The 25421-nt window shown below is 52.0% G+C and overlaps 1 protein-coding gene across 6 annotated transcripts in view; it reads right to left on the bottom strand.

Moving 5' to 3' along the window:
* ITPR2 (inositol 1,4,5-trisphosphate receptor type 2) overlaps nucleotides 1-25421 on the bottom strand; it is a 171733-nt gene that overhangs the window by 28218 nt on the left and 118094 nt on the right. For all 6 annotated transcript variants that reach the window (XM_068142875.1, XM_068142874.1, XM_068142878.1 and 3 more), the window contains 9 exons: nucleotides 13489-13594; nucleotides 12216-12403; nucleotides 11518-11701; nucleotides 10712-10968; nucleotides 9965-10165; nucleotides 8161-8271; nucleotides 6544-6639; nucleotides 5366-5485; nucleotides 727-834 (listed from right to left, as the gene is read on the bottom strand). In XM_068142875.1, coding sequence (XP_067998976.1) covers nucleotides 727-834; nucleotides 5366-5485; nucleotides 6544-6639; nucleotides 8161-8271; nucleotides 9965-10165; nucleotides 10712-10968; nucleotides 11518-11701; nucleotides 12216-12403; nucleotides 13489-13594 — 1371 coding nt within the window. The remainder of the gene's footprint in view (nucleotides 1-726; nucleotides 835-5365; nucleotides 5486-6543; nucleotides 6640-8160; nucleotides 8272-9964; nucleotides 10166-10711; nucleotides 10969-11517; nucleotides 11702-12215; nucleotides 12404-13488; nucleotides 13595-25421) is intronic.

Below are 25421 nucleotides of genomic sequence, written 5' to 3' on the forward strand. Positions count from 1 at the left end.
ACTGACACTGGAATTATTGGCTCTGATTCAGGTTAGGGCTGGGCAACCACACAGCAGTTTTGGACTGCACACAGCATTTCCAAGAGGATCCAGATGCCCCTTTCCTCCTGCAGCCTCTCACAGCAGCTGCCTCTGCACCCAAGCAATTCTGCTCCTTACACAGCCACTAAGGGCTGCAGGTGATACAGTTCTTGATGCCTGGAAACCCATGAAAGCTGTAAGAGGAACTGATACCAGAGTGGATCTTGAGCTAAATCCAGTCCATGGCAGGGGTGAAGTTCAGACTTGAAAACCAGGTCAAGCCTTGGGTTTTAAACAAAAGCCATACTGAATGTCTGCACCACTTCAGAACCTCTCTGCACTCCAGCCAGACTTTTGGTTGGATCAGTTATCACCACTGGCTTTGTACTTCAAGGTGGTTTGAGTGATGTACCATACAAGACTGTTCTGGACTCCACGACACAGCTACTGTCCACAGCCCCTGTTTCACTACCAAAGCATCCTTGGGAACACATAAGCAATGCACTGCAAAATGATTAGCTGGAGCCACTCTCAACACAGGTGCACTCCTATGGTCCTACAGCCAGCAGCATGGTGGTGCTGGTGGTGTGGTTGCTGTTAATGCTGTTCTCACAAACCTCCTGCACCTCCTGAGGAAGCTCTGCTGTTACCAAGAGCTGATGCACCACGCACTGAAGCAAACTGATCTGGTGAGCAATCCCTTACCTCTATCTGTGCTGTGTGGTTGGCATAATACCCCAAGGCTTCATCTCCTTCCTCTGGGTCTGACCCTGGCTTCAGCATCTGCTGCAGTGTTTTGTTGTGACGAGCCAACTAGAAAAAGAAACCCGTGACTGCTGGAGGTCCTGCTGCGATGGTTTCAGCTTCATCATCTCCACTTAACCAACACAAACCCTCCTCCCCCAGCCCCCTGTACTTACATGCTCAGCCCAGTGGGGCTCTTTCCACAGATAACAAGAAGAATGTAATGACTTGAGAACAATGGAAATAATTTAGACTTCAGAAGTCAGCAGCGAGGCCTCAGCTGAGATTTATGAGAGGCAGCTTCGCCTGCAGCCTGCTTGTGGAGGGCTTCTGCCAATGCCAAAGAACTGAGACTGAATCACAGCGTGGCTCCAGCTGGCAAGGACTTCTGAGATCACCCAGTCCCACCAAAGGTTTCTCTTCACTCAAAGGTAGGCACAAACCTTGCACACCTTTGGCTATGGAGCTGCACTGCAGATTTCCTCAGCATGTCGAAAGGGCTAGGCTGCTCCTCAGCATGCTGGAGGCTGGCATTTAGGGCTGCCAAGACACGGTCCATGACTAGTTCAGAGGCAGCCAGGCTGCACTGGTGGGCACATGTATCCCCTTCACTGGCACAGGAGACACTCCTGGCACACATGTACCCACTAACCTGTGTCTCTACAAACCTCTACCAATTCCATTCTTTGTGCCACCCACAGAGCACACCTTGGCCACATGTGCCACCCATAGAGCACACCTCTTCTTGGCCACCTGATTTCCCCCACAGGAGCTGGTGTGGGGCTGCTTTGGATTCATGCTGGTAACAGCCTTGCTCAGCCTGGGCTGTTTTAGTTACTGCTGAGCAGAGCTGACGTGGAGCCAATGCCTTTCTGCTCCTCATCCCACCCCACCAGCTGGGGGTGCACAAGAATTTAGCCTGGCCTTAAAAAGCTCCAGGGATGGGGCTGCTAGAAGAGCCCAACCCCCACCTCTCTGCAGCCTCCTCTCGGGCAGCTGTGGAGAGAAATGAAGTCTCCCCTCAGCTTGGATCTGAGATCTACTCTAGAGAAGTAGGACCAGACAAATGAAAACCAGCTGAAGCCTTTGTGGCCAGCCTACTGGAACAAGCTCTAGCCTGAATCCTAGCTCTCAGCAGCCCAACAGGACAGCAGAGGGACAAAAGAGGTTCCCACGACAGGGTTGTGAGGTGAATGCTTCTGAGGAGAAGGGGAGAAAAAGAAAACATGGAAGGACAAGTTGCCAAGGTTTGAACTTGAGACCTAACAACAGCCAGAGACATTTGTTTAATGCTTCAGGTGCTCATTAGTGCTCAGGGCCTGTGGCAGCCTCCACACTGTTCTCTACCATCCTAATGAGCTGCAAGGAGGCTGATGTGCTTCTGGTTCAGTCCTGGCACTCTCAGTGCAAAAGCCTTGCAACAGCTTCTGCCTCTGCTGACATTTAATTAGCCAGTGTCACTCCCATGCCACAGCCTGTCTCACCAGGGTGATAGCTGCTAAACAACATGTGGAGCATCAAAGTGCTAGGAGACAGAAGTTGCAGGTCTGGCAGCCAAGGATACGAGTCCCCTGACAGTCACAGTGCTTAGGACTGGTCCCCATTAGCTCTTTTGGCACTGCTACCAGCCAGAGCTTCTCTGTTAAGGAGAAACAAACAAAGCAAATAACCACCCCCAATCCTGCAAACCTCAGCAAAGCCTTGCAAACAATGGCACCTTTCAGCTCAAAACACTCTGCCCCTCCTGCAGAAAGGGAGCACCCTTACTGCACAACTCACAGCTACTCATCCTGAAAGCCAGGTTTATGCTACAGGATGGATGTGGCCACCCTCTGCTCTCAGAAGCCTGCCCTGGTCATTTTTACAGCACCTTTCTCCACTTGCCACCAGGTGCTGGGGCAGACAACCCCCAGCTGCCAGCTGCTCACAGCAGCTGCTGAGCGTGGGCATGAGCACTGTTGCTCCAAATGTGACTGACCTGTGCCTTCACTCAGTGGAATCAGTGGCTCTGGGACCAGACAAGCTCTAACCTTTCTGTACTTGTGCTGTTTATGCTGTGCACCTGCACTGCTGCCAAGCAGTGTGAAGTTCTAACCTGAGGGGCACAGGAAGTGACTTCTCTAAGTCTTGGTGCCATCAGGAAATGATTTAAGTACAGGTAGTTTTGGGACTCTGTTGGGATTTAAAGGAGATTATAACTTAACCTCATAAAACCCCCAAAGCATCCCTTCTATTTGTTTGGAGATTACAAAGGTATTGTGGAATTCCAAGCCCTGTGCTCCCTCTCCAGCAAGGAATGTCAGCATCCATGCAAGGTAGAGCAGCTGAGCACAGAAAATGCCCCCCCCCCCCCCCCCCCCCGAAGGGGTCAGTACCCCCACGCTCCTGCATAGTTTTGGGAGCCAGATGGAGGAATTCCCAAAGCACTGCAAACTGGAAAGGTTACAGTATTAGAGTTTGCTTCCCTGCTCTGTGCCCACTCACATCCTTCTGGATCGAGGAGAAGCCTCCACAGCTCCCCAAGATGCACCCTTCCCAGGCTACAGGCGGGCCAGCAGCTGTGCAAGGTTGGTTCATGTTCCTCTGAGCCACCCCAGTGAAGCCCCTGCTGACAGGTCCAGTGCATCAGCCTGGGCTTTGTGCCTGACTGAGACACTCTTGCCTCCAGCTGGGAATGCCAGAGGTGCCCTGCAACTCAGAGTAGCAAACACAGCCCTGGGCATCGCAGGAGCCCCTGGCTGCAGTCTTCAGAGCAAGTGCACAAGGTCAGGAAGCTGAGACAAACACTGCTGGCTCCAGGAACAATCTGCTGCAACTCTTTGTCAGAACTAACAGGCAGCAAGCTGCTGTGGTCACCTGCAAAGCCTTTCATGAGTTCTCTTTGGGGAAACCACTTAAGAACTTGATTCTTCTGCAGCAGTGCTGCTGCATGTAGGTAGTGAGTAAATATGGAACTTCTGGGGCCTAAGATGCCAAAGGCTTTTGTAATTGCTGCACAGACACAAGATGAAGGCTCTGCTTGAACTGCAGCAATACAAGCAGCACATCCATTTATTGTCACCCAGGCTCCAAAGGAAGGGCAGCAGAGCTGCTGGAGCTGCCTGAGCACAGCACTGGCACTGGAGCTAGGTGAGAAATAAAGGGAGGGGTAGAGAGGACAGAGAAGCACCTGGCAGAGGCGAGACAGCTGCCATGCCCAGGCACATTCAGCAGTCAGGGTTTGCCCTCATGCCCCAGGTGCTCACACAGCTGTGATGCACAGTGTGCACTGACACTCACATGCTCTGTGCTGCCTCTGAGGCAGGGGGTGGGAGGCTGTGAAGGAGATGTGGTGCCAGAAATCTCAGCCTTGCTTGTGACATTTATAACTTTCCATGCACTGTGAGTCAATCATTTACATTAATGCCTTTTACTTCTGGTAAAAGTCAGCCACAGGAAGGGCAAGGAAGGATGAAGTGGTGACAAAATGCAGAAGCCAGCATCAGCCTGAGGAGCTCAACGACAAAAACTGAAAGTCTGAGCTCCCCAAAATAAACTCTCTGTGCTTGAAGGCTGCAGCAGCAGGAAGAGGAACCCCTGGTCTTCACTCTGCTATCACAGGGGGACCAAACAGCTGTAAGGAGAGCAAGTAGTCACCAGTGTCAGGAGAGGGACTGAAGAGCCCCACTGGCTGCAGGAAAAGCTAAGGGTCACCCCAAAAACACTCCAAGAACCAGACCTAGTGAAGTGTGCTGGAAGGGCAGAGCTCAGTAGCTGTTTCTGCGTTCCCGGCTTCAAAGAAACATTGCCCAACACCAGTGCAAGGACATCCTTCCCACTGGGCATTCAAGTCCTAACAACATTTAATTAGCATAACGAATGCAGGACACTCCCTGTCCCCATCTGTTTATTTCTTCTGATTTAGTAAGAACATCTTCTGAAGACTGGGCCCTCATGAAATTCCAGCTGCTGGCATTTATGGTAGGATCCAGAAGTCTTTACTCTTCTCATTTAAAAGTACTGACACTACTCTGGACACTCCCGAGACCAGCTGCTCTTGGGAATTCATCTCTCCAACAAAAACCTCCAGCCTTTCACCAGTGGAGAGGCAAAGTGACCAGAAAAGGCTCAAGAGCAGGGCAGCACAACACAATCTGAAAGCAGAAAAGAGTGAAAAGGTCGAGCTCCTCTTGCTGGGTAACCAACACAAATTGAACCAGAGGGATCCTCTCAGCTGGAGCTCACCTGGGATCACTACTGAGGCTACCCCCATAAGGTCACTGACGAACTGACTGACACAAATGAGCCAAGGGGACATCAGCTGCCCTGTGCTCTCACTTGACACAAACAGAGCCCCCCCAAGCCCAGCAGAGTGCCTGTGCCTGCCCAGAGACCGCTGGCTGGGCCTGCTCTCGGCAGCTCCCCAGACAAAGCCATGATGCACGCAAGTGTGAGCCAGAAACCACAAGGGAAAGCTCCCAGTTTTGATCAGACAGGTTCTGTGTGGGGCTGAATCTTGCAACACTTTGGTGGAAGCAGCCACACAGCAAAGCAACCAATCACACCCCAAAGCAACCAATCACACCCCAAAGCAACCAACCACACCCCAAACAGAGCCTACCTGGTGTGCCAGGATATAGATGTTATGGCCAACATCCTTTGGGGAGATGCCATCGTCTCCGTTTTCCTCCTCCTGGTCACATTCCAGGCCTTGGTTGTAGGCATTCTTCATCACATCCACCTGCAAGAGAGCCCAGCCGGGCAGAGATGAAATCCATCAGTGTCACTCTTGAGGAACAAGTACAGTTTGAACACACTCATGCCTGGATGGGTGCCCTATGGCTCTGCAAGAAGTGTGAGCAATCAGAGAAACACTTAACAGAGACAACCTTGAAGTGTTTATGGAGCTCCAAAGTGCCACACTTCTCAGCAGCAAAACTGCAATCATGAGAAGGGAGCAGCAACATCCAGCTTTTGTGGGCAGGTATTCCCAGAAGTGCTTCTGAGGACAGACCTGCAGACAGGGCAGGTGGTGCTGAGCATCCACAGTCTCCTCCTGGCTAGAGCAGGCTGAAACATCACTCAGCCTCCTCCACCCCTTTAACAGAAAAAAAATAACTCAGCCAAAGAGGAGAGGAAGACACAGATCAGGGCAGGGTGCTAGAGAAAGCCCAGGACATCCAAAAGCCTTTCTCAGCACCAAGGTGGGGAGGTTCTCTGTTCCCCTCCATGTGCTGGTAAGCTCCCTGAACAGTGATGCCCCCAAACCAGCAGGCCACTGAGCTGTGCCTAAGGGCAGGGATGATGCCCAAAGATCTTCCCACAAGAGAGCTCTTCAGTCCCTGCTGCTACACAGCCAATTGGACTGGAAACCACTTCTCCAGATTTCCAACCTACTTACAGTTCCTGGGAACCTAGAGAGGCATCACAGCTGCTCCAGAGCACAGAGCTCAGGGGACACCTCCTGCTGGCACTGCTGCAGCTGCACAGGCTGACCTGTCCAGTCCCTGGCAGAGAGCACTTGGAGGCAGTCTATCAGAGCCTTCTTAGCAGAAGTTAGAGAAACAGTGAGAAGGAAGTGCTGGGAAAGGCTGAGAACAGCCAAGCTGTAAGGCCTGGAAGTGTGCAGGCTGGATCCTGTGCCAGTGCCTGTGTGCATTAGAGCTGTCCTGATGCTCTGAGCCACCGCAGGCTGCCAGTGCCTCTCAGCTCAGATGCACAGCATTTGAAAATGTTTGAACCACAGAGTTGTACTTTTTGTCAGCCCCAAGATTTATGAATATTCAGCAGCTCTCTCACCAGCTCCCTCGGCCTCATGTTGAAGAGGATCCTTTCCGCGTTCTCGCTGTCCTGCCTGCTCTCCATGATGGCCAGCAGGAGCTTGGAGGCATTGTTCTGCAGACACAAACCCGAGTTAGTGCCAGCTGCTCCCTCCTCCACGATGGGCAACCTTTGCATCTGTTTTAGCTGAGATGCTGGCAGCCACGTTTTCAGCAGGTAAGGTATTAAACTACTTTCCCTGATGTGCTCCAGAGGGCTTTCAGCACTCTGTGCAGTGAACCAACCCTGCACACTGCTGGAAGGAGCATCCTAAGCACTGAGAAGCAGGCAGCACAAGCCAGTGAATCCCATTTCCCTTCCTTACTGCCCACCTAGCAGCTTTTGCCACAGCTTTCTGCTAGAGCAATACTCAACAGCCCCAAAGAGGTCTCAACTTGCAGGCAGGTTTCCTTCCCCTTTTGCTTTTCATGAAGACTGAGTGGTCCTTACTTAAGTAATACAGTGTTAAACCCAATACTGCTTTCATACATCCCTGGAGTTTTGTTTCAGTACAAAATGATCCTGGGGGAATTTTGTGAGCTGGATGCTTTTCACTGACACTTCTCCCAAGATGAAACAGCGCAGCTTCAGCAGCAGTAACTCCAGCAGTTGGAGACCTGTCTGGCTTCCAGTTCAATCTGAGGAGAGGAAGAGTGGCTTTGGAGGTCTGAGTCCCTTCTGGCACAGTGTAGCTGCTCTGCTTCACCTGCCACAGCATCCCCTGCTGCAGAGGGAGCTGTGTGAACCCTTGGAAGTAGGCCACAGTGTCTAATCCGAATGACCCTGTGGTTGTGTAAAATCAGAATCATTTCCACAGGGTGAACTTCTGGTATCACTCACCACAACTGCTGCCAGTTAAGCAAGAGCAAGGTGAAGGAGGAAGCCTCCTGTGAAGGGAGCCACAATGGCTATCACCCTTGCAGCAGGTAATGCTGGGGTTGCACCTGGCTCCACCTGCCCCCTGTGCTGAACATCCTCCCGGTGCTCCTTTGCTCTCTGTAGAAGGTGCTTGGCCATGCACACTATCAAGTAGCTACTTTCTGCCTTCTTCAGCAACATTTCCTTTTAAGCAGTCAGATTTCATCCCAGATTTTCCCTGGACCTGTGGTCCACTTACTTCACACAGAATGCTCTTTTGTCTGCCTGGGACAACCCAGCTAGCTCAGAAAGCTTTGGACTTTCGTCCTAGAGGACAAGTTGCCTGCACTGCTGCTGCCTCGCACCCGGAGCACACACTCAGGGTGCTGCTTCTCCTGTTCTCCGTACTTCCTTCAGAGGGCAAGAGAAGGCAGGAAGCCAAGGCTGCTCCTGGACAAGCTCTACCTGCTTGGCAGGCAGCACAGCTGCAGAGCTCCCCTCTGCATGCAGTAGCACACACTGGAGAAGCTCATCCAGGAGCCCATCCAGCCTCTGGTGGAAGGGCTGATAAGGATTCAGCAGCTGAGGTGAACTCCTTGCAATGTTTGTTTGCAAAGGCTGCTGCGGATGTTCTGCTCTGGGTGAGACTGAGTAAATGTCAGGCTGCCTACAGCTCTTGCTCAGGTTTGCCTTCTGCTACTGCTGCAGTGTAAATACACAGACTCACAGCCTCTGTACCTTCAGCTGAAGCACCAGCTCCATGCAGTATTTGCCAAGAGGGTTGATGTCATTCAAGATGAGTGCAATAATAATATCAATCCCATTAGACTCATGGGTGGCTATGCAAGTCTGGAAGAGAAGAGAAGGGAGGGGAGTGAGAAGAGGGCAGGAGGGGAAAAGAAAAGCAGAAGGGACACACAGAAGGAGGGCAGGAGGGAATATGCATGCAAGCAAGCCTCCAAAACAAGGACCCAGAGCTTGAAAGCCCTGGTAACAGCAGCAAACTTCCCAGCTAGAGCAGAGCAGCCTCACAATGTGCCACCAGAGGTACTGAGGGAGACTGGCCTCGTACAGAGCACTGCCAGAGGACACAGCTGGAAAAGAGGTGGTACAAGATACACCATGCCTGCAGGGCCTGGCACCAAGTGGCACAAGCCACAGCCAGCAGTGCACAGCAGTACTGCCAGGTGCAGATGAACATTCATGCAGAAACAGTAAAGATGCTTGAATGTAGAATCACAGAACTGTTGGGGTGGGAAAAGCTCTCTGAGATCATCCAGTCCAACCAGCAACCCAACACCACCATGGCCCCAAGTGCCATGGCCACAGGTTTCTGGAACCCCTCCAGGGATGGGGACTCCACCACCTCCCTGGGCAGTGCCTGACAACTCTTTCCAGAAAGACAGAGGGGAAAATGCAAACAGCAGCATGGTGCATCTGTCTCTGACCCACAGCTGCAGCTTGCTGTACAGCACAGAACTCCAATGGCTCCCCAGCAGGCAGGCCTAAGGAACAAAGTGTAAGTTCCTCCAGTGCGGCTCAGGGTAGCTTCTGGAGAACACACTAGCTTGAAGCACACATTCATTTACCTTTTTAACCTCTAGTCCTGTAATTATGCTTTTCTTTCCCAGATGCTTTCCCCATTCATTAGTGGATCAAATGTAACTGTTTAGCCTTCTGCCCACTGGAGCATTTTTGTCTGCTTTCAAAGTGCCAGGTGAAGGCAGCTGACTGCCAGCGATGGCAACAGCACTCACACTCCACTGGTGCAGCTGCAGGCAGCAGCATTCACACTGCTGTGCTTCTTCAGCGATTTCCAGTGCCCAGAACAGGCTGCCACTGTAATGTCACACACCACAATTTCCCCATTACCAATCCACAGCAAAAACTGTGCAGTTTCATCCACTGTGACAACTTTACTTCAGCTCCCTTTGGATCAGACACAGCAGCAGGTAGCCACATTCTCTATCTTCCTGTGCCGCCTCAGCAGGCACTGAAGAGACATCTCCCCAGTCCCAGCCACAGGACTTGGAGAGCCTGCATCAAGCAAGGCACAGGAGATGACAAGCATGTCCTTGGTCTCCATCCGTATCACTGCTGACACCACAACTAAAGATGCTGCTAGGCAGTGTAAGAGGGGTAGTAAGTTCAGCATTGTGAATCAAGGGAAGTAATCTTAGCAACCAACACCAGCAAAAGCAGAATTTATGAGAAGGAAGGACACAAAATTGTGTTCACAGTGTTCTTCTACAGCTGTGAGTCTAAGCCCAGTCTTTCAATGTGAGGTTTAAGCCACAGACCCACTGACATAAGACATGAAACTGCCTCCAAGAGGCCTGGAAAGCTTCTGCAGAAGCAGGCAGACCACAGGAAGAGTCTGCTTTGAGTTCTGACTGGAAGCATTGCTCAGGTGAAACATGCCAAGCCCAGTCGCAGCAGTCCCAAGCGAATCTCTGCCATTAGGAACCCTGAAGGGCTCCCTACAAGCACGCAGAGATGCCCAGGCAGGCCCTGGAGCAGCCAGGAGTCCCTTGAGCCATACCTGGTTTTCATGGCACGGGCCCTGGCAGTACTCGGTCAGGCTCTCCAGCGTCTGGTTCACCAGTGCCACGTTCCTCTCGTTGATGTAAAGCCCCAGCAAGCCCAGCCCGCCCGTGGTGCTGCCACAGATGCAGTCCAAGAACTGCAGGGTCTCACAAACAAGGTTGTAATTTGTTTTGTTGTTCTGGTGCCTTAAAAAATTCTGGTGGATGGAGAAAAGGAACATCAAAAAACCACCAAAGACAACGACTGCTGGAGTCAAGTCAGACACAGCCCTCCCCCATGCATAGGTGGAAGGGGACAGCTTACAGCTCACCTTGCCAGGGTTGCTATGGGGACAGCAGTTCCTACCAAAGCAACTCATAGCAGGGACACCTTGTAGCATCTTCAAGCCTTCAACCATAATGCCCAGGGAAAAGAGAAGTACCAAAACTTTGCCAGAAACCTCCCATGGTCTCCAGGCCTGTATGAGTGACCCACCAGGCATGCACAGGATCTGTGCCCACATCTCCTGATTCCATCTGGCCATGCTGTGTCTCCATGCAGCTCTGAGGATAAACCAGGAGGTATCCCAGAGCATACAAGCTGCTCTTGAAGAGGGCTACTCCGTGCCCTGGGCTAAGAGAAGCAGCTCCTTTCAGACAGCCCTGTTCTGTAACAGGAGCCAGGCAGGGCTGTGTTTTCCTTCCCCTATGGAGCTCCAGCTCCTCAGGCACTCCTCTGGAGCTCAGCTCAGCAAACCCTTTACCTGGAGCTCTCGGTTGTGGTTCTCACACAGCAGCTGAAGGAATCTCAGTATTGGCTGCATGATGGCAATGGCAGGGCTCATAACTGCTTCTTCTGCAGACTTCTCTTCTGCATTTGCAGCCTCTGCTCCTGAGCCCATGAGATCTATTTCTGTGTCCATTTCTCTCCTGTACACAGAGTAAGCCTTGGAGGTTGCAGAGGATGCTTCTGTTAACTGTCCTTTCATACCCTCTTTCAGATGCAGGGTTGAATCCTTTACTGAAAAGATGATAATTTTCCTTAATTGTGGAAACTCTTTCCCCTGGCTGATGAAACAATAACCACACAATAACAATGAGTGCAGCTCTTTCTCTCTTTGCTGCTGCCGAGCTCTTCAAAGACCTCTAGGCAACTTGCAAAGAGTATCAAAGCAAGCCTCATGCAGGGATAGCATGTTCCAAACCAACCACAAACCAGAGTGAAACAGAACACCAAGACAAAAAGCTCTGCAAGTTCTCTCCCACATACAATAAATGATGAGAACAATGGAGGGACCACAGGGTGGGGAATGGGTTCCTGGGCTTGCTCTTGTGAAACAGCCCCATTAGCAGCAGCCTCTGCTGCTGCTGCTCTAAACACATGGTCGTGTACCTTCTGCTGCCACAGCTTCCCCGGACTCCTGGCAGGCAGCTCAGGAGATGGTCTCCGGCGCAGAGACGAGCAGGCGGGGGATGAGGATACGAAGGCTGAGTGCCCAGCGCAGCGTGCTGATGCAGGGGGCGCTGCTGGAGCACAAGACCTCCCCACTCGGACATGGGTGCTCCTTACCTTTCCTTTTGGGAGCAGATGTGGTCAGGTCACTGTCCTCATCCTTCTTCTTGCTGCCCAGGTCAAGAGTGCTCACTGTCACGGTGGAGCGGATCTCCTGCTGCGCAGCCCTCATGCGGTCGTACAGGACTTTAAAGAACTTCTCTGACTTCTTCTGCTCCCTCAGCTGCTGGTATGTGGAGTACTGCAAGAAAGGCACTCCTTAGCTATCAGTGTTGTAGGGAAAGGACCAAAGCATACCAGCTGTGGTGAAACAGATGATGAACAATTACTGCCCTCAGACAGAAAATGGGTTGGCTCCTGCCTGGCCAGCTCTCAGAGACAGAAGGCTGGGATCAAAGACTGCTGGAACTGTTTTACACTGGGATAAAATGGTGAACACTATTTGCAATCTGTGTCACAAGAGTACAGATGGATCTCTTTGTGACACTCTCCATTTCTCCAGGCATTGTGGAGCTATAATATTCCAGCAACAAGTAGGTGAGAAGTGATAGTTGGCACATAGCAAGAGGAAGCCTGGAACACTCCATCCGTGTGCCCGCTGAATGCCCCGTCCTGTGCCCCCCACGTGCCCCCTCCACACACTCCATCCATGCGCCTGCCACACGCCCCACGGCCAGCAGCTCTTCACAGAGCTCAGGGCAAACAGGGCAGCTCTGGCACCTGGAAGTCAGTGTGAGCAAGGCAGAGAAGGATACCTGTGTCTGGGTGTTTCCACCTTCCAGCAGGGCAATGCCCAGCAAAATGCCTTCTGAGAAGATCCTGTCGTTCTTGGTGCTGACAATGACATCTATGACCAGCTCCGATGCCCCTTCCTTGTCCAGAAGGCACTGGATGTCAAACATGGTCACCCCAGACTTGTCCGAGTCTTGCCCTGAGAATCCACCTGCAGACCAGACAAAGCCACAGCACTGTGTCACAGGTCTGTGTGACAGCTGTGCCTTCTGCACACAGGAGCAATGTACAAACTTCCTCCTGGAGTCCTGTCCCAGGCAGAACTCCTCTCCACACAAACTGCTGCTCTGTGAGACTGCAGTGTGGGGCTCCAGGAGTGGAAAGAAACCAACCTCCTGAATCCTCCTTCTGTCCTGATTTTCAGACTGGAGCTGAGGAAGTTCCTCAGCAGGAGGGTAGTGAGGCACAGGCTGCCCAGGGAGGCTGTGGCTGCCTCCTGCCTGGGGGTGTTGAAGGCCAGGCTGGATGAGGCCTTGAGCAGCTGAGTCTAGCTGAGAGGTGTCCCTGGCAGGGACATCAGCTCAAGCTGATGACAAGGGCTCAGACTTTCTGTGCAAGGAAGCCATGCACACCTCCCAAGCTGCACACACCTTTTAAGGATGGAACTCCAACTCAGAGCACATTTTTACTCCACTGGTTGTTAAGGAGCAAAATGTGCTGTCCAGAAGCCACCCTGTAGCCTCCCATGGCTTCTGTAACAGCACCACTAAAAAAAAATAGGCTTTAAGGCACCTGCAGGGACCAGGAACTCCTCCTTCCTGCTGACAGCATAGAGCTGACACATTCTGCTGCCTCTTGGGACAGTCTGTCCCACTGCCTAGCCATGATCCTGGGGAGAAGTTTCTCCTCCTATTTTTATCATGTATCAAGAAAGGATCTGGGATTTAATTTGATTCTAGGGTGTTTTTAATTTCCAGCAACAGCAGCACCTTTGTTCCAATGGTTTGTGCTTTGCTGAATTTCTGGAGGTGGATTTGCTGGCAAATGAAAAAGGTGTTACCAGCTGGCCCTGAACTGAATGCCTGAGTGTGGGGCACAGGGCAGGGCCCTGCTCTGGAACCACCAGAGGCACAGCAGCCCTGCCAGACAGCTGTGCTGCTCAGGGCAGGTCTGATGCACCTCTCCTTGACCTGCCTACAGAACACGCTATCTGAAGCTCTGGAGCACTTCCAAAGTGCCTGTTAGAGAAACCAGTGCTGGGTTTCTGAGCTCTGTGCACGCTCCACACTGAGTTACCTCCCACTGGTGCAGTTCTGCTGTAGCTGGCAGACAGAGGCCCATTCACACCACCATATTCTCCTTTAAAGTAGCGATGCAGGAGGATTTTCCTTAAAGTGTTGCCCTTTAAAAGATTAAAAGAGAAGAAATTAGGAGTGGTGGCCACTTGCCTTGGCTTGAGCAGCCAGCTCTTTAACTCAGACCCACCATTTCTCAGGCCTTTCCATCACAGTTAGCAAGCACACAGAGCCAGGGTGTCCAGAAAGCAAACGTCTGGCCTTAGCCAGCAAAGCCCAGGGAAGGAACTCTAACACACTGTGGTATGACCTTGCTTTGGAATCTCTTCAAAATAAAACACAGAAGGTCTCCCTGCTGAAGGCCCTGTGGAGGGACCTGGCTGAGGCCAATGGGATGAGGTTCAACAAGGCCAAGTGCTGGGTGCTGCATTTGAGTCACAACAACCCCATGAAGGCTCCAGGCTGGGGTCTGGAAACTGTCCAGCAGAGAAAGTCCTGGGGGTGCTGGACACCAGCAGCTGGAGATGGCCACCCTGGTCTGCAAGTTCTACCAGAGCCATGCTCTGCAGTCAGTGTCTGTGCCCTGCCAGCTCCTTCTGCCTGCTGCATGCAGCGGAGCAGCACAGCTCCCTGTGTCTGATCTCAGCTGCACCACCCTGAAGCAAGGAACTGTTGGCACATCTCAGATCTTCTTCCTGCCTTGCTACCTTCAAAGGCATTGGGAGGAGCAGTGATGCAGAGATGTTCCTTCTGCTGGCTAGGGAAAGGGGAATCCTGCTCCATCCAGATCCAGGCTGAGGCATGAACTTCACTGCTTGTCCCAAAAAGCAAGGCTTGAATGTCAGGATCCCTGCTCTGCCTCACTCCCTCTCTCAGCCTCCCAGGAATCCAGGTACCACAGTTCTCAGAAGCCCAGGTGTCAGCAGTCAGGGACATTGTATTTCACAAGCAAGAATCTTCATCCCCTTTGTGATGACCTTGGGCAGCCACAAGGAAAGCCTTGTCACATTAGGTGCCCTTGCAAAGAGCAGAGGAGCCCAGCAGTGTGACCTGGAGCACCACTGCCACCCCACCACCTCCAGCACACTGCTCCCTGAAGAGCACTGACCCTGCTAGCCGGTGGCTGGAGTCTGCTTGGGTGGCAATGCCAAAGGCAGTGCTCAAGGGCAGCCCCCTCACAGAGGTAGACAAATCGCTGCCAGGGCAGGGGGGACAGCACTGATGTCCTCCTGAAGGGTTTCCTCACTTAGCCACACAGTGAATATGGCTCCAGATTCAAGGCCAGGCAACAGCATCAGTGAGCAGCCTGCAGCAGCTGTTACTGACAGACTATGAGAGGCCAAAACTACCAGCACCAGGCAGCAGTGCTGGCTTCCCTGGATAGCTTTCTACACGTGGTATCATGGAATCACTGCAGATGGAATAAACCTCTCAAGTCTAACTGTTCACCCAATGCCACCATGCCCACTAAACCCTGTCCCCAGGTGCCATGGCTGCGTGTTTTATGAACCCCTCCAGGGATGGGGACTCCACCACCTCCCTGGGCAGCCTGTGCCAATGGGCAATCACTCTCTCTGTATAAATTGTTCCTCATCTCCAACCTAAACCTCCCCTGATGCAACTCAAGAACATTTCCTTTTGTTTTGTCATTTGTGACTAGGGAGCAGAGCCCAACCCACACCTGGCTCCAGCCTCCTTTCAGGAAGCAGTAGAGATCAATGAGGTCTCCCTCAGCCTCCTCTTACTCCACACTGAACACCCCCAGCTCCCTCAGCTGCTCCTCCCCAGCCCTGTTCTCCAGACCCTTCCCCAGCTTTTCTGCCCTTCTCTGGACCTGCTCCAGCTCCTCAGTGTCTTTCTTGCAGGGAGGGCCCCAAGCCTGAACCCAGGACTTAAGGTATGGCCTCACCAGCACTGAGTCCAGGGGGCACGATCACTTCCCTGCACACATGGCAGAAGTCCTGACCTTCCAAGCTGAACCTCTCCCCTGCTGCCTCCAACACTTTCTTTATTCCTCTGGTTCAGGGTAAGGAGGTGGCTGTAAACATCCCTCAGCTGACTGCAGTCCCTCTCCAATGGCTAGGACATTGTACAGCCCTGAAAGCCCCCACAAGGGAACACAACAGTGTCATTGTTGCCTGTGAATGCCACTGCATTGTCCCCAGCAACAGCTAGGGTGAAGCCTGAGGACACAAGGAGGCAAAAACTGGTCACAACTGGTCATTGGTGGTGCAGTGTTAAACACCTAGGCAGGAGGGACAGGAGTTTGCAACGGGGAGGTGATTCCAGCAGGAAAGTGTGGAGGCAAACAAGTGAAGTTTGCCAGCCCATATGCCATCAGACCAGCTGGGTTCTGCAGCTACTGCAATGGTTTCAAGGTTCCCTTCCCCAAGCTGGCCAGGGGCTGGTCCCACAGGAGGCTGTAGTGTCCTGCTTGGGGGAGCTGTGGCTGGGACAGGCACCAGCAGCAGCCCCACCCTGGGTGTTCACAACAAACCTGTCCTGTCTCACAGAGCTCTGCTCACATCCTAGGGAGCTGGGATGGCAGTTACAGTGTTCAGCATGCTGAACATGATCACAGAATCCTACAGGTTGGAAAAGCCCTCCAAGATCATCCAGTCCAACCATCAAACCAACACCACTACGGCCACTGAACCATGTCCCAAAGAGCTGTGTCAATGTGGTTTCTGAACACCCCTGGGGATGGTGACTCCCCTGCCTCCCTGGGCAACCTGTGCCAGGCTTTGAGAAGCTTTTCCAAATCTCCAGCCTAACCCTCCCCTGGCACAGTTTCAGGTAATTTTTTCTTCTATCCCCTGAGTCTGGGGAGCAGAGCCCAACCCCCAGCTCACTGCAGCCTCCTCTCAGGGAGCTGCAGAGAGCAATGAGGTCTCCCTCAGCCTCCCCTTCTCCAGGCTGAACACCCCCAGCTCCCCCAGCTGCTCCTCCCCAGCCCCGTTCTCCAAACCCTTCCTCACCTTTGTTGCCCTTCTCTGGACCTGTTCAATGCCCTCAATGTCTTTCTTGGAGTAAGGGCCCCAAAACTGTATCAAGCCATGTCCTCACCAGTGCTGAGTCCAGGCAGACAGTCCCTGCCCTGCTCCTGCTGGCCACACCACTGCTGATGCCTTCTTGGCCACCTGAGCACACACCCAGTGCAAGTGCAGGACCTGGCACTTCTTTGGTTCTATGAAGAGAGCACTCAAGAAAGCCCCAGAGAAAAGGGGATGAGGTCAAGCCACCAGTAACAACTTAGGTGTCAGGTACTGAACTGCCCAGAAGCAAACCCTGTGCGCCTCACGATGTGCACAGCTCTGCACATCCAGGCACAGACAGAGGAACCATAAAATGCAGCACACCAAGAAGTGGAGGAACCTTTTCCAGGAGGCCATCCTGGGTAAGAATGGAAGGTCCTGGAGGAAAAATGGAACAATGGTGGAAGAGCAGCTCCCCAGATGCCAGGGTCACGGAAAAGGCAACGAAAGCTGCAGCACAGGACTCTGGAGCACATCTCTGCACTTGCTGCGCTGGGCATCTCAGGCAGATGTCCACAATTCAGGAAGAAGGGTGACAAGTTGGATCAGGTTTGGAGAAGCTCTGTGAGAGTGACCAGAGGACAGAACAGGGCTTCTCAGCAGAAATCCAAGGCTTTCAGTCCCCCGAGCTGCTTGGTCTAAGCATGAACCACCTGAACCCTTTTTCTGACTATCTACAGGGAAACCTGGTAACGGGTGGCTTCAGTCTACAGGGTAAAGGTGTAAGACCCCTGGTGAGAAGCTGAAGACAGAGACATTCAGCCAGAGGAGAGGCAGAGGCAGCTGGGCTGTTTGGTTTGTGGATCATGAATTTTGCTTTTATGATCTAAAACACTGATGGCATTCAGCTCCTGGAACAGCCTGAAAAGAGCTGTGATGGTCTGCTGCTGGCAGCTACTAAATCATCACTGGGTGGCTTCTTAGGAACTATTTGAAGATCTTGTGGTCTGCAGGAGAAGAACACACTGGGTCACAAAAATATGTCACTTCACATCATCTAGGAAGACATCATGCCACCTTTTCCTGTAGTAAACAGAGGTGAGGCTAGAAGCCTGGCTTTCTCTGAAGGCTGTCCCTAGGGCACCTATGCCTATACATTGCCTCTGCTGATCCAGGAATGACATTCTCACTCCTTGGGCCGAGGCTCTGCTTCAGGAGCATTCTCTTGGTGGCTGTCTTTCACCCATTTTCAAACCATTTTGTTCCTTTGTTTCCCTTGGAGACAAAATATGGTAGAAGCAGCAGTTTGGTGCAAGTGGCTGCTGTGGAGATACCACAGATGGAAGCATCTAACCCTTTAACTTGTGACTCACCTGCTCTTAAAGAGCAAGATGGCACAGACCTCATCTCTCATAGCTGAGGCACAGAGCCACCGTGCAGATGGACTGCAAAAGCACAAGCTCAGAAAAGGGCCCCAGAGCCTTGATCCTACCACGTCCACAGTGGAATGCTTCTGCCTGCACGGTGCCAGCAGCCTCCAGAAGGCTGTGGGCTGCGGGAGGCTGTTTGTTTTGGGGGGCTGGCTGCTTGTTTTCACACAGAGGGAGCTCTTTGCTGGCTTTAATCTTTTTGCCACAAGATGTCTTCACGGGCAGTTGATAGCTGGAACTGATACATTTTCACCCACAAAATCTGACACCCAGTAGCAGAGCCCTCTGCACAGTAGGGAGTTCATTCACCCCAGGGAAAAGCACTTCTCGGTGTGAGGCTGGGTCCAGCTGGTGTCCAGCTCTGCTTCCACTAACATCAAGGGGAGGCTTGCCAGCAGCTCCAGCAGGAGGAGGAGCAGACACGTACTCTGCCTGGCAAAAGTCTTCATACAGCTCCAAAAAGAAAAAAAACCACCAGCAACCCAAAATATGCACCATGCTTCATCAGACAGCTCTCCTAGGAGAGCAGAACTGGCCACCCACACCTCTCAGCTGTCTCTCATTAGGCAGAGGCACCCCCATTTGAAATGTGCCATTGTTCAGCCCCGCACAAGTCTGGCACCAGCCCCACTCCTCTTCACACAGGCTACCCACAGCACAGCAGCTGAGTGATAAACCTGAGCCTGGAGCTGCTGCAAAGACTCCCTGACAGGTTCAGACAAAACAAAGAGCTATCAGCACAGCCTTCCCTAACACCCAGCTCAGGCAGCAGCTACTGGGATGCTTTAGCACTCTTCCGGTTCTTCTTTCCTTTGCAGCTCCAGGTTCCGTAGAAGCTGGAAGCCAAAGGGCCAAAACATTGCAAAGCAAACACTCCTGCCTGTCCATTTTCAGTATAGGCAGGGACAGGAGCACTGAGCACACTGCAAGGACCCCAGGTTCTGCCTGGTAACTTCCCAGGTCTGCAGCCTGCAGCAACTCAGGGAAGTACCATATTCGAATAAAGGATTTTTTTGGCATCACCTCTAAAGTGCCTCTGCTATGAATGCAGCAGGAGAGAAAAACTGTTTGGAGCTTAGTGAAAAACCTCAGCATCCACACTTGGGCTGAGAAGAAAGCATTTGAAAAACAGAGTTTGATTTGGTGGAGTATCAGATTGCTTTGCTGGCCCATAAAATATTGTCAGGTGTCCAACATTCATTGTGGGGTCCAAAGAGAAGATGTTTACATCTGTGGCTCTCAGTGACCCAGACAAAGGTAGAGGTAGAGAATGGCTGGACCTGCTGATCTGAAAGGGCTTCTCACAGCAGAATGACTGCAGGATTCCCCTAGGTGACAATCAGAGGTTCTGGACTCTAAAGGCATCCTTGACCAGGAAAACCCTCTCTGTTTCCAGAGCAGTTCTCAGCCCTCCCTTTCAAAGGAAGCCAATGTTAGCTTTCTGCTCTTGGAGTCAAAGATTTCATCAGAGCAAACACATAAACCTCATCATGTCCTTTGCAGAGTGCCATGGAAATGACCCTGCCTTTGCATAACGCTGCAGCAGAGGTTTCATAAACCACTTCTCTCAGCCAGAGCTGCTGAATGCAAGGGGAATGGTTTTAATCACTTCTGGAGGTGTATTAGCTGTCACGTCCAGAGCTCCATAGCTGCTTAGCTGTCATCTGACTTCAGGAGCAGCAGCAACTTCTGCATGCTAAGTTTCACAAGATCAAGGAAAAGTTCTCTTCTAGGCTGGAGACAAAAAAACCAACAACCAACAAACACAAAACCCCACAAGAAACTGAAGCCACCCTTGGACTGCTTGGAGAAATCACTGTTTGCTTACAATGGATTCCCCTGCCTCTGAGCAGCTGATTACATGTTTTAATGAGGCTGTCTTAGCTGCTCAAGTTCCCCCTCCTGAAACTGATGTCTATATAAGGCCCAACCTGCAAGCTGCTCACCAGGACATCAAGCTGCCCCTCTGTATTCAACCTCTGCTAGAACTGCTGAGGTCTCTCTGTTCCTGAGAGAGCTGCTGCATGAGCCCTGGCTGGTCCACCACACTGTTTTGGGGCACATTTAGGATGAAGCTGTTGCCATCACCATGCCCACATTTCAATTGCTTCCAAGGAGAAAATGCTGTCCCTGGAAAGCTGCTGCACATGCAGCATGCAGCTACAGGAATGCAATGCTAGATGCTTCCTCAGAGCTGCAAAGTACAGCCTGGATTGACAGTGAGCCTGCAGAAAACCTGCTCTGGAGGTCCTCTGCCTGACTGCAGCCTCTTCCTGCTGTCTCAGCAGTCCTGATGTCCCCACTAAGGACATCTCTCGGGTAAATGCCATGCAGCAACCCCATGTTAGGGGTCAAAGGCACCAAGATGAACTGCACAGTTCCAGCCCTGCAGAGGCTCGGCAGCCAGCCTGTGCTCAGCATGGCTATGAAACAAACCCCACCAAGAGTCTTAGGGGCTGCACAATTCCCAGCTCAGGCTATTCTGGTTATTAGTAAAACCCTCTTCTGTACCGCATCTCTGTGAAAACCTTGGTAAAGGATGAGCAGGGTAGGAAGCAGCAAAGACAACGTTACAATCATAGACTCATTTAGGTTGGAAAAGACCTCTAAGATCATCAAGTCCAACCAAAGGTAGAATAGAATAGAATAAACCAGGTTGGAAGAGACCTTCAAGATCATTGTGTCCAACCTATCATCCAACACCCCCCAACCAACTAAACCATGCAACCAAGCACCCCATCAAGTCTCCTCCTGAACACCTCCAGTGACAGCGACTCCACCACCTCCCCGGGCAGCCCATTCCAATGGGCAATCACTCTCTCTGTGTAAAACTTCCTCCTGACCTCCAGCCTGAACCTCCCCTGGCGCAGCCTGAGACTGTGTCCTCTTGTTCTGGTACAGATCACCAACTACCCCATTCTGGAACATAGGGAAACTGTGCAGCTCCCTGGCTCCTTCTGCCAGCTCTGCAGGCCAGCTGTCTGGAATACATTCTGTCCTGCTAGTAAAAATTGAGGCAAAGAAGGTGTTAAGTACCTCTGCCTTTTCCTCATCCTTTGTCACAACGTTCCCCTCCGTGTCCACCAAGGAGTGAAGGTTGTCCTTGCCCTTCCTCTTGCTATTAATGTATTTATAGAAGGACTTTTTGCTGTCCTTCACAGCAGAGGCCAGTCTAAGCTCCAAATGTGCTTTTGCCTCCCTAATTTTCTTCCTACAAGACCTAGCAACATCCTCAAACTTTCCATGGGTTGCCTCACCTTTCTTCCAAAGATGATACACCTTCTTTTTTTCCCTTAGTTCTTTTAGAAGTTCATTGCCCATCCAGGCTGGCCATCTGCCCCGCGGCTCATCTTCCAGCACATTGGCACAGCCTGCCCCTGTAGTTCCTGTAGTGCCCCAAGCTAGGCCAACAGCACAGTTTCACCTCAAGTTGTGTTTCCTACAGGCTGCCATCTCTCAGAAGGCTGAGAGGAGTGCCAAGAGCACACAGAGGTGTGGGAAACTGCGGCCTGAGATTGCTCGCTGTGGAAAGAGGTGAGCGGAGGTGACAGCAGCACAGAGGAGTGAGTGGTGAGGAGAGGCAGAGGGCAGGAATTCTTTCCTCCCACACTCAAGAGGGGCCCTTGAGTGGAAGAGAAAATGGTCAGTGAAGAAGTGATAAAGAAATACTTGGTAAGCCACACATCATTAGGTGGCAAAACACCACCGTGGGAAGTCGTTAAGGCCAAATTTGGCAAGACTCCAGGGGGGTTTGGGCACTTCCATGGACAACAAGAGAAGCCAGCTGCAATAGCAAATGTTAGGAAAACCAAAGCAGCTATGGGAAAGAAGCCAAAGTCTGCAGCTTCAGGGGCCACAGATTTATGATCTCACTGTTAAGGATTATCCCAAGACTTTGGGAAGAATAGAAAACTTCAGCTCTGCCTACAGTGGGGATTTTTAGACCTTCTGAAGCATCTGGTGATGGCCACACAGAGAGACAGCACTCAGTGCTCTGGTCTCCTCCTCTGGCAACCCAGATGTGTTCAGAAGAGAGCAAGGAGCGTGCCAAGGCTGTCTGTGCTGGATCCACGGCCCAGTGCGCTGTGATGTCAGCTCAAGAGCTAAACTGGTTCTACAAAATCTCCAATGAGGAGACAGCCAGAGCAGAACATTAAGTGACCCAAAATGTCAGCTGGAACCCTGACTTCAGCAGACCAAAAGCAGAACTGGTGTAACAAAATGCCTGTGTGCAACCTGAGCAGGGTCTGCCACCCTTCTTACACTGTGCTGAGCAAAGCAGCAGAGGGCTGGGCAGAGGCACCTCAGCCTGTGAACAACAGAGAGAAGCTCCTGCCTCCCTTCTCCAGCCAGACACTGCTGCTGAGCTGAGCACCCCCTTCCCTTAGCCAGGTAACTCCAGTCTTGCCCTTCTGCCTCCCACAGGTGACTTTTCTGCTCCTGCCCTAACAAAGTCCAAACCGCCTCATCCTCCGAGACACCCGAGAATGCCTTTGCGAGGCAGAGGCAGCCACAGCGTCAGGCTCCCCAGTTCTGATGACAGCCTCTGAACACCAGAGCCTTCATTTAGCCCTAAATAACACTGCCCAGAATGTCACCATTATTTAGCTCCTTTGATTAATGACCACGTTGCAATGACTTTGTTCCACAGCTGTTTCCTGTGCACATTGAAGGCCTTTCTGTCCCCCTGTGAGTCTACACCACAATGCAATGGCTTTTTGCCTGCTGAGGACTGAGTGTCACACAGGTGCTCCCACCTCCATACTCAGTGTCCTTTGCTGGCCCCCAGGTCACTAGATGCAGGGACAGGCCTTAGTGCTGGAGCTGTGGCTTCCAAACTGCCTGGGTTCAGCCAAAAGCCTGACAGATTTGTACAGTGGTAGAGGGATGATGAAGAACACTGGGAGAGGATCTGGGTTTTGTCTCTCCTGCTTTGCTGTCTTTCCATCTTTTTTCTTAGAATCACAGAATCAATTAAGGTTGGAAGGCCTCTCCAAGATCATTGAGTCCAACCATCAACCCAACACCACCATGCCCTCTAAACCATGCCCCCAAGTGCCATGTCTACTGTCCACCTGTTCTTTAAATACCTCCAGGGATGGGGACCTCACCAGCCTCCTTGTCCCCTCTGAATTTCCCTTCTCCCTGCCTGTCCCCTGGCTGTCCCAAGGACATGTTATAATCCATGGGACACCTGATTTGCAGCTTTTCCCCTCGGTAACTCTGGTTACTGTGTCCCTGTGCCTGGTGGCACAGCTCTGGAGGAGACTGCAACAGGGCAGGGGAGTATCTGGGAAAGCAGCATGAGGCTAAAGGCAGATCCTGGTCCTCCTCCTCCACACTCAAATTCCTAACCTGAACACTCAGAAGAAACACACCTGATGTTTCCCTGCAGCAAAAGCTTTGCAACTGACACAACAAACCAAGATGAAGCAAAATTCTGTCCAAACAAGGGACAGGGCAAGCTCAGGATGGATGCAGCCTGGCAGGCAGAGTAAGCTCCAAGCTGGTGTCCAGCTCTGCAGAAGCTGTGGCTCCTGGTGACCTGGGTGGAACTGTGCTGTTAGAAACTTCCCATCAGGGTGGGTCTTGGGTGCTGTAGTAGAGACTTGAATTTGGAGTCTCCTTGCTGCAAAGCTCTCTCTCAACACTTTCAGTGCCGGGCTCGGGTTCCATGCAAACAGGTCTGGCCAACAGCCTCATTTGCAGTGGCAAAGGCTTTGTGCTGCCTCCACTGCAGAGGCCTCAACAGCTAATTAAAGACAAAATTCTGTTAGGAACCAGTCAGTGCCAGGGTCTTTGTAAAAATCCCTGGTGGCTGAGGCAGCCCAAGGGCAGGCAGAATGTGCATGCTCTGACCTGTGTGCAAAGGCAGCCTGGGGTACAGTTGCCATGGATACCTCACTGCTTTAGGTGTAGGAGCTTAACATCACAAACAACTGCAGCACGGAGCCACTGGCCTCATAAAGCCAGTGCCAAACAACAACCAATCCTGAGATAATGGCTGTGGTCTGCTTCCTGACATGTGAACACCAATTCTGTGCCATAGGGCAAAAGACAAGAGCAGGACTCAGAACAAGTAGCCAGGGCTGGCAGGGCTCTCCAGAGAGTCTGCTCCTGAGAGATGCTGCAGTCTCCCAGGCTTGCACTGATGCTAATGAGACCTGCAGCTGGGCAGCCTGTCTCAGAGGGCTGTCCTCCTGCCTCACTTTCTGCCTAAATGAGGGTCCAGGCTGGAGCCAACACAAGACAGGCAGAAGGGGATGCAGGCAGAGTTAAACCGACTCCATCACTGATCACAAGCCCTGTGCCTTCTAGCGTGTCCCTGCAACAGCAGAGCTCTCTGCACACAGCTGCCACAGCGCCCGTGGCTCATGCTGGCTGCATTACAGGACACCTATTTCACAGAAAATGCTGCTCCTCATTTCCAGATCCTTCACAGATCACTGGGTCGTTGTGGGGAGCTGTTAAACCTGCCTGTGCACCTCCTGAAGGCCTGTAGCAATTGAGAGGTGCCACAGATGTCTCAGCTGGAGGAGCCTGGCTCATGACTTAGAAAGGGGTTGGTCTTTTCCACCCAAAATGACTGTGATTCTATGACCACAGGCCCAGCGCTTTGCCCAAACAACCTCCTGGCAGTCAGCCTCCCTCCACAGAAACAGCAAGTCAGCTTCACACTGCTGCCTAAGTGGCAGAGGATATTGCCCCTGTCCGCTAAACCTCTGATGATTGATCCACCAAGCAACCACCACCCAGTGAATGCAGCTGTCTCCTCCTTCACCCAGAGCAAAGGTTCTCAGGGAATCACTTGGGACACTTTCTTCTGCTTTTGATATTAAATGACAGAGAAAGTAGCCCAGGTGCACGTGAGGCTAGTGCTGTGTCAGGGGATGGAAAGCCCATCTCAGGAAGACTGATGGCAGCATAAACCCTTCCAGAACCAGGAGCTCACATGGAGCCAACACAGCACACACAGCTGGCTCTCATGGCACCAACACAGATGCTCCTACAACAAGATCCTGGATGAGTTATCACAAAGCTGCAGTGAGCAAACCCTGCCCCAGGGCACAGCCACCAACAACAAGGTGCTGCAGGAGCTGCCAGGTACAAGCTATAAATAAGCAGAGACATGGCACTGCGGGACACGGCTTAGTGGCCATGCTGGTGTTGGGCTGATGTTTGGACTTGATGATCCTAGAGGACTCTTCCAGCCCTTATGATTCTCTCTCTCAAATGCAGCCAGGTGCAGCAGCCAGGTGCATTCAGCTCCTCAGAGGCAGCACTCCCTGCATGAATCCCACAGCATCATGGAATGAGCTGGGTTGGAAGGGATCTTTAAAGGTCACCTAAGTCCAAGCCACCTGCAGTGAGCAAGGACATCTTCAACTAAATCAGGTTGCTTGGAGCTCTGTCCAGCCTCTCTTCGTGCCCATAATGACAAGAAGGTGTAACACAGGTCACATAACTGCCAAAGGATCTGATGCCATCTGCAAACTGCAGGCAGATGGGAGAACAACATGGTGCCAAGG

This window comes from Melanerpes formicivorus, unplaced genomic scaffold, assembly GCF_026170545.1.
Source record: "Melanerpes formicivorus ecotype bairdi unplaced genomic scaffold, bMelFor1.0.p_v2 SCAF_8, whole genome shotgun sequence".
NCBI lineage: Eukaryota > Metazoa > Chordata > Aves > Piciformes > Picidae > Melanerpes > Melanerpes formicivorus.